Source organism: Branchiostoma lanceolatum, chromosome 13 (genome assembly GCF_035083965.1).
Source record: "Branchiostoma lanceolatum isolate klBraLanc5 chromosome 13, klBraLanc5.hap2, whole genome shotgun sequence".
Taxonomy (NCBI): domain Eukaryota; kingdom Metazoa; phylum Chordata; class Leptocardii; order Amphioxiformes; family Branchiostomatidae; genus Branchiostoma; species Branchiostoma lanceolatum.
In genome coordinates, this window is record NC_089734.1 from 1,323,864 (window position 1) to 1,332,565 (window position 8,702).

At 45.4% G+C, this 8,702-nt stretch overlaps 1 protein-coding gene across 1 annotated transcript; it reads right to left on the reverse strand.

The window, feature by feature from the left end:
* Positions 1-1,901: 1,901 nt before the first annotated feature.
* Positions 1,902-8,070, reverse strand: LOC136446806 (uncharacterized). The gene is made up of 5 exons (XM_066445388.1): positions 6,792-8,070; positions 5,521-5,760; positions 4,341-4,451; positions 3,428-3,558; positions 1,902-2,892 (listed from the first exon to the last, which is right to left on the reverse strand). The coding sequence occupies exons 1-5, from the start codon at positions 7,758-7,760 to the stop codon at positions 2,649-2,651; spliced, it is 1,695 nt and encodes a 564-aa protein (XP_066301485.1). The 5' UTR covers positions 7,761-8,070; the 3' UTR covers positions 1,902-2,648.
* Between the last annotated feature and the right edge of the window lie 632 nt (positions 8,071-8,702).

Genomic DNA, 8,702 nt, shown 5'->3' on the forward strand with positions numbered 1-8,702 from the left:
ATATAATTGTAGAGACGCTTGGCACTAGAAATGTGTAGAGGTCATGCATTTTTCCCAGACATCAAGTCATCAGTATCTACTACTTCATTTGAAACAAAAATGATACAAAACTTTCCACCATAAAGTATATTCATCTGGTTGTATAAACATATTTCTTTATAATGTATACAGATTATGAATTTCTTATGTCTTTCTAAACTTAAACTAACCGGTATTCACAACTACACACGAAAGATGTTGCCTCATCTTAACACAGTTTACTCAAAATAAACCTAATAAACAATTTAGGCCACTACTATACTTGTATGCGGATACAATAGGGTGGTTACACTCACTTGAATGTGACCATGCTGGTTGCTTAAACATGGAACGGTTGCCAGTGAGATTTAAATTTGCATAAAAGTAAAATCAAGAAATTGTGGCATTATGCGAAATATATTTTCTGCTATGATTCTATCATGTTTAACCAACCAATACGGCGGATGGGGCGTCACGTATGTGCAACCCATACCTAAGGCCATGTTGATTTAATTATATGGATGTCATTGTCCGGGATCCACGATACTGATGCGAGCGTGCACATTAAGAAAAGCTTGGCAAAGAAAAAAGTTGCCTTCATTATGAAATCTAAGTAATCGGGAAGATTGAACAAATGACTATAACATCAAAAAAATAGATTCTTCATTTTTGTTCTTTTACATCTTCTTCTTTGACTTTGGCATTGACTTTTGCATTCCTCGACATTAGTACACATTTCCGATATTTCTATCGAAATTTACGGCATACATATATCATGTTTTTTTCATCTGCTTTGTACGATTTACAGAATGGTCGAAAACTCTTTTTTTCGGAAACGGACAAAAATTGAGGCGCGCGCGGATGTCATCCATATAATCAAAAAAAGATGGCCCAACACAGAAAATCTCATCATACACTCGTATGACGCGTTCTTTGGCACTTCAACTTACAACACTTCATTTCATGAAAACTTGACAATACGTCCATTTTGTCACACATGCTGCAAAACAATAAGCTTCAAGCATGAATATAAATATAGAAAATATAAATTGAACGTACGGGTTATTTTTTGTACAAGTGTCTTTCCCTCTATTTTCTTCTGGATATCAAACTTGGCACATAATTTGCCCGAGCACAACTGTTCAAATGGCACGTAGTATTCTGAGATTTGACAATCATGAACTACACACCTTCCTAAAAGCAGGACCCCTATCGCTCGATTCGTTGGCTCGCTCGCGTAGGGGCCCTGCTCTTTAGCCCCGGTAGACACGGTTCTGGCGACATTACTGACAGTTGCACATGACTAATTAATGAGCTATCCTTATTTGGCACAATTTAGCGGTTGATTTGTTTTGAACCTAAAGTAACGATGTGAGACGTAACCTGATTGGTTGATAGCTTCCCAGCGTCCTTTGCGCTTTTGCTCGAGATGAGTTTTAGCAAACCCTCTGATTGGCTGAAGCTGTTTTGATGGCGACGGCGCAAGAATCGTGTCTACCGGGCTAAAGAGCAGGGCCCCTACGCGAGCGAGCCAACAAATCGAGCGATAGGTGTCCTGCTTTTAGGAGGGTGGAACTACATTGCACGTATCGGGGCTTGCGAAGTGTTAAACACAAGTGTAGTCGTTCTTGCTGTGTCTTGCCTTGAATTGGAAGCATTTTCTGTTAGAATTAACATTTGTATGGCACTGTATAAGATCTAGTATGTTACCTGGCATCGTCACAGTTCGAAGAGTTTAGATTTGTTTCAAATGTCCCCGTAGTGAGACAGATATGTATAATTATGTAATATTCCATGGTAAACAGACGCTTTATTCCTGTATCGTTTTGCTCGCTTCTTTGTTCGAACGCTCTCTGATGTTTCCTGCTTTTGGATCGTTTCCTCGTTTTTGCGTTTTCGGGGGGGGGGGGTGCTTTTCCACGACGTGTTGTTTTGCATGAGGTTGACTAGACACAAGGTATTGAGGGATAAATGCTAGCCGTGGATCTGCCGAGTACATTGGAAATATATACACTGACGATTTTCCGTCCTTTATATTACGACTAGAGATGGACAGATACGACAAGAGCCAAAGGAGAGATGGACAACACAGGGTCAAGATACATTTCCTTCTTGATATTGCCCAGTCTACTTTTGACTTTTGTTCGTCTGGCAATGATGTTTAAACAGGTCTTTCTCGGTTCTGCAAGACCTAGCAGACGAGTTTCAGGTGCTTTGTGACAGCAAGCCATCCAGTCTCCCCTCTTCAAGTTCAAGATCCTTGCGGAAAGCTCAAGTTTATTGTTTCCTTGCGGATAGGTACACGAATGCCGACTCTATGTCTGACTTGATGCAGTTCCGTACGCTCGGTGAGAAGAGCAGATACCACACGGGGTAGGCCGTACTGTTGATGACCTTGCAGTTGCGCCGAGACAAGACGTTTTTGTCTCGTTCCTCTTCAAGTTCAAGTTCACTGTTTCCTTGCAGAAAGATACACCAACGCCGACTCAATGACAGATTTGATGCAGTTTCGTACGGTGGGTGAGAAGAGCAGATACCAGACGGGGTAGGCCGTACCGTCGACGTAGAAGATGAGTTTGCAGGTGCGCTGGGACAAGACGTTCTTGTCCCGTTCCTCTTCAAGTTCTAGTTCATTGTTTCCTTGCAGAAAGATACACCAATGCCGATTCAATGACAGATTTGATGCAGTTCCGTACGGTGGGTGAGAAGAGCAGATACCAGACGGGGTAGGCGGTACCGTTGACGTAGAAGATGAGTTTGCAGGTTCGCTGCGTCAGCACGTTGTCCAGACGCTCCTCCACCCCCACCAGGTCCTGGAACGTCAGCACGATGATCGGCACCGTGAAGATGATGTAGATCACTACCATGGCGATGCTGGGAGGTCAAGGGTCAAAATTAGTCAAGATGGCGATGCTGGGGAGGTCAAGGGTCTAAATCAGAAAAGATGGTGATGCTCGGAGGTCAAGGGTCTAAATTAGTAAAGATGGCGATGCTGGAGAGGTCAAGGGTCAAAATAAGTAAAGATTGTGACACTGGGAGGTCAATGGCCAAAATGTTCAGTACCAAGGACAGTGATGTTGGCAGAAATACAGATACACAGACAGACCAGCCTAAAACAATACTGCACTCTGAATCTTTTATGTACATTTTACTAACCCTTACTCCATTGACCCTTGATAAGAACGTTACTAAACTGATATAAGGCTGATAACGGCCAAGCAAACAAACAAACATACAAACAAACAAACAGACAGACAGACAGACAGACAGACAGACAGACAGAATGACAAACCTGTTTCTAGCGGCCATCTGGTCGGTGGGTGTCCGACCCAGCCGTCTTTTTTCCGTCGGGAGTACGTCCGCGCCAACAGACAGACAGACAGACAGACAGACAGACAGACGGACAAACCTGTTTCTAGCGGCCATCTGGTCGGTGGGTGTCCGGCCCAGACGGTCCTTCTTCCTGCGGGAGTACGTCCGCGCCAGCGCCAGGGCGGCGTCGCGATGAGTCGCGTTCGGGTTCTCCAACTTGTTCTCCACCTGAGCGTGGAAGGAAACGGATCGCTTTTTTAAACGAACGAAGGAATAAATGAATACATGAATGATTTAGTGGATGAATAGATGGATGAAACTTTTATTGTGATCCGCTAAGACAACAACATTGCAGGCTGAATGGCGTTTTTAGATGATACAAAACTGTTAACTACCTTGACAAATTAAAATTTGTAGAATTTTTAAAACTGACCCATATTGTTACAATAAAGACACAATCATGCAGACTTAAAACAATTGGTTCATGGTTCATAGTACGTGTACGTAGTCTCGATGACTTTGATATCTTCAGTTTTCTTTAATAACGAAAATTGTCCATTTTTGTCGGGACGGTGGACGATGTCGACTTCAGTTGACCCATTACTGACGTCATCCGATAAGGACCAATAAAGCTTTCTTCTTTGTGCGTTAGATAAAAAGTTTTTAAAAGATCACAATACCGTCGTTCCTATTGAGTTGTTGATTTCATTCACAAATCACCTAATCCCATTGCCATTGGTAACTGACAAATAAAAGCAAACAAACAACAAGAGATACAAAAATTGAATTTCTGCTGCAGTACCAAGGTCACATACCAGGGAGCCCAAAATCGACCTTGAATTTTGGCTTCATAACCCCTGCCCACTTACCAAATATCATCGTAATCCATCAAGACGTTCTTGAGTTATGCTGACTACAATAGTCCGCAAACACAAACAGACACACTGACACATCCAAAACTATATCTCCATTTTTCATGGAGATAATAACAATAACAACAAGAGGCAAACCTGTTGTAGAACCTGCTGCTTGACGGGGCGTGACATCCGATACTTGTATGACGTCATGGTGCCTGAGATGTCGCTTGTCTCCATGTCGTCAGACACTGACGGGAGAGAACCCTGGAGAAAACAAACGGATTGCTGATTACTTTGATCGAATGGACACCATGCATTTGTAATATAGCGCACGTTGAAATTTGTGTGTAAGTAGAGGAATCCCCTAGCCTTCTGAGAAATGTACTCTGTGCATGACTCGTGTGTATGACTAATCCCGTAAAAGACTGTGCAAGACGGCACCAGGCTCGCCATTGCCCCTGAGACTGTTACTCCTTTACTACATCCTGTATGACTAATCTTGAAGATGTTGAGAAACGTCTAAAATTAGGAACACGGTATGTTAGACAAGACCGACCGACTCGAGGAGTAGAAAGGAGAGAACATGTGAGTTTGGAATAAAGATCGTTTCTCAGCCACGGCAACAACTGGAGTCTGTCTTCACTCTTTCCATCGGAGGACCTCTCTCTGCTTTTCCTTACACATTCATATTCATTACTGCGCTTTGTTTGAGGTGTGATGTCTTTTTTTTTTATATTGGATATTACGACTTGTTGTGCAAGATATCTCCCAAATGGCCGGATGCGTCACCTCTGAAATGATATTTTAGAACTTGTATTTCAGAACTTGTGTTGCATTGCGCGTAAATGTCAAAGTTGAAGGTCTCTGGTCATTTTTCATGTGTTTTGAGTATTACCCTGAACGCCTCACAATGCACATCGCCACCTTCCCACGAGAGCTAAGGAAGCTTACGATGAACACGACAAAGGGGAGAGATTTAAAGAAAGACTGATTGCAGCTGCAGATTATAAAGACCACTCCAGCAGCAGAACACAGTGGACTACTACTAGACGACTAGATATTCATCCTTTGGTTGTGTTAGTTAATCATCCCATCCCCTACGTACGTGCATGGAGCGTCGATCCTTGCAGACGATGGCGTAGACGTTTACCTTGTTGTCGACGGCAACTGTGACATATTGCCCTCAACGCATCTCACTGCACATGCGCATGTCAAAGCGTGAACTAGCTTATTCTATGAACACCTTATCCCCGCGAGAGCTACAAGAACATGTGGAGAGTAGGACTCAGTGGGCTACTACTAGACGGCTAGGTATTTACCCTCCCCTACGTACATGTGTGGATCGCCGGTCCTTGCAGACGATGGCGGAAAAGTTGACGTTGTTGTCGGCGGCTGCTGCTGCGCGTTCTGCCGGGTCCGAGCCCGCCCAGGCTATGACGTGCTGGGTCCGGTAAAACGGCAGGTCGTTGTGCGGCAGACGGTTTTCCAGAACCACCATCTCGTGCACACTCGCGACGGGGGAGTGCTTTACGGGCGCCTGGCGGGTCCCGTTAGCAGGCTCCAACGGGTTCACCTGGTTGGTAGATGGATAGAAAGAAAGATCTTTATTACACGACGATTGTAACAGGCACATTGTATGGCAAGCAACCTGTACATACAAGGCGGGTAACACCACCATCTCGTGTACACTCGCTACAGGGGAGTGCTTTACGGGCGCCTGGCGGGTCCCGTTAGCAGGCTCCAACGGGTTCACCTGTGGGATACAGATTGGTAGATGTAACAATTTGTGGCAAGGTGATCTTGTGGTTAGGGTTGTTGACTCGGAATACAAACAATAGAATAGGGAGGCGGTTCTCCAGAACAACCATCTCGTGTACGCTCGCGACGGGCGAGTACTTTACGGAGGCCTGGCGGGTCCCGTTAGCCGGCTCTAACGGGTTCACCTGGTTGATAGCCAGATAGAGAGAAAGAACTTTATTGCAGGACAATTGTAACAGGCACATTGCACGGCAACCCGTACATCCACGGCGGCTGCTGTTCTTTAACAAAGCCGGTGGTTAGGGTTGTTGACTTAAAATCTAAAGGTCCACGATTCGGACCTATTAATTTGGTCCCACAGAGGCTTGACGAGGACCGTTAGCCAGCAGGGTAGGCCGATATCACACAGCTTGGTAGAAGTACTAACTACATACTCTAAGTACCTAAACCCCAGAAAGAACAGGATGCAGATATAAGTGTTACTAACTCGGGAATGATTCAGCTGTTTGTTGAAAAATGTCCTCGAAAATTCCCATCTTTTTCCTGGAACTATCACAGAGTCGAATTAGTTCAACTGCATCAATTGCAGTACGAGCATTGAGGCTTTCACCTAGACCTACCTATCGTAGATTGAAACTCGTTGTCACCAAGTACAGTAGTTTTTTTATATATAGCTTCAAACAACACTAAGAGTTAGCAAAGGTTAAGTATGACAGGTTGTTTGACGTAAAATGACCCGCGCCCAACGATGTGCCTGTGAAACAGCTGCATTGTATACCAGATAAAATATGTGCCTGCGAAACTAAAAGGCACTTATTCAATAGACGAACAACACAGCTACAGTACCTGGTTAATCTTTGTTCTGCTGTACTTGAGGGGCTTGGCCTTCTTGAAGACGTTGATGTAGGCGTAGACGATCACTAAGAACCCGGAGAGACACAAGGTCACGAGGAGCACGCACACCGTGAAGAGCGTGGAGTTCTTCTGCGTGGGACCGGGCCGGATCCGCAGGACTTTACTGAACGGGCACGACAGGAGTCTGTCGGTGTCTTTGGCATCCCGGGCGGTTATGATGGTACTGAATAACAATGCAACTAACCAGCCTGCACTGATACAGACGGCCGCTAGGGTCTTCTTGTAGCGCACGCTGAACTGTGTGTCGTGTAGCGTTTTGATGCGGTAGACGGCGATGGAGATGAAGCTGAACCAGTACTCGATGCCGCAGAGCGAGTCCAGGAACAGGACTGCATCACAAAACGGGCCCGGCAGGGGGCGCAGCGGGTCGAGCACGCTGGACAGCTGCATGGCCATGGACACGCAGAGCACGAGGCTGGTGACGCAGATGTTCATCAGCAGAGCGTTCGGCGGAGTTCGCAGGCTCGGCGTGAGGGCGAGGGTGCCCCCGAGGAGCAGGTTGAAGATCATCGAGAAGATTAAGAGAGAAACCATCGCCGCCGACGAGACGGCAACTTCGTGCGGCGTCACGGGCACACTGACGAACCCGTACGCGAGAACCGTTTGGTTACCCAGTACCATCATCCCGGTCAGCATCGGGTCTATCGTGGATGCCGTTACGGCGTCGAGGGCTGATCCTGCCGAGGAGATGTTGTAGGCCAGCCCGGCGGTTATACCGGACACGTTCGCCGAATTCGGCACCATGTCTGCGAGCGTCGGTGTAGCGGTGAGGAGCGAAGGGTCCGTCGGAAGGCTCGCGGTGTCTAACAGGGACTGGGTCGCCGTCTCTAGCGTGTTCAGCACGCCGTCAAAGCTCGCCGTCGGCAACGTGAAGTCCAGAAGCGTCGTGTTCGGATCCATCTTGGTCTGACGTCAGTGATGAAGTCAGACCGATGAATAGACCAACTATGTCCTTCAGAACTTAGGAATACAAAACAAAAACGTCTAAACGCAAGACTCTGAAGGATGGATATGTATCCGCTCTCTTTTTTGTTGGTCTGTTTTCTTCTTTTTAAGCCCGGATCAGTCCATTGTTAGGTTAGGGATGTAGTCTCCGTTGTCGGTTCAACGACCTACAGAAACCTTTCCGCGGCAGTGCCTGGTGTCCTGTGATGTCTATATTTGGGTAGCTTATTTCACGTTCGCCTCCATACAGCGTCTTCTAACAAAGGCCCTGCAGGGAAGACACAATGGCACGTTAATCATCAAACGGTCAGCCAGATGTATTATTCTATGGATGGTTTTTACATAGCCAGCACAATGTTAGCCCGTGTTTACACAAGCTGTCTGGCGGAGGTTAATGACCCCCTCCCCGCGATTTAGTCAGGCTGGCACAATGTTAGGGACCTTTAAAAACCGTAACAAAGAAGATTTGTCATAACTGTTACAAAGATTGCAAGTAACGAGCACATTTGTGAAGGAAACGTACATTGCAACACCGTTTAAATTTGCTTCCTTTTTTCGCGCACTCTCGCATTGCCATCAGATTCTAGATGACGGCATCCATAGATTTTTTTCATCATTCTGTTTATAAATCTTCAAGGTATTCCCTTCAGTTACAAATAAAGAAAACTACTTTTACATAAACTGATAAATCATATACATTCACAATAATATGATAGAAAGTAGTATCCATTGTACATAGGCATAACAAGAAACATACAAACAATTTGTAAAAACAATTCAAACTCTACAACTGGATAAAAATTCGTAGATTTATTTCCGGACGTTTCGAGTGACATCCATCACTCTTCTTCAGCGTCACTAAAGTGAACTAGCAGAACTAACCAGTACTTATATACA

Bases quoted from the DNA above. Each gene is read 5' to 3' on its own strand.
- LOC136446806 (XM_066445388.1), bottom strand. From the start codon at position 7,760: ATGGATCCGAACACGACGCTTCTGGACTTCACGTTGCCGACGGCGAGC. The intron at 4,452-5,520 runs GTACGTAGGGGA...TGTTTTCTCCAG, and splicing joins AGGACCGGCGATCCACACAT to GGTTCTCTCCCGTCAGTGTC. The intron at 3,559-4,340 runs GTTTGCCTCTTG...TTCCACGCTCAG, and splicing joins AGCAGCAGGTTCTACAACAG to GTGGAGAACAAGTTGGAGAA.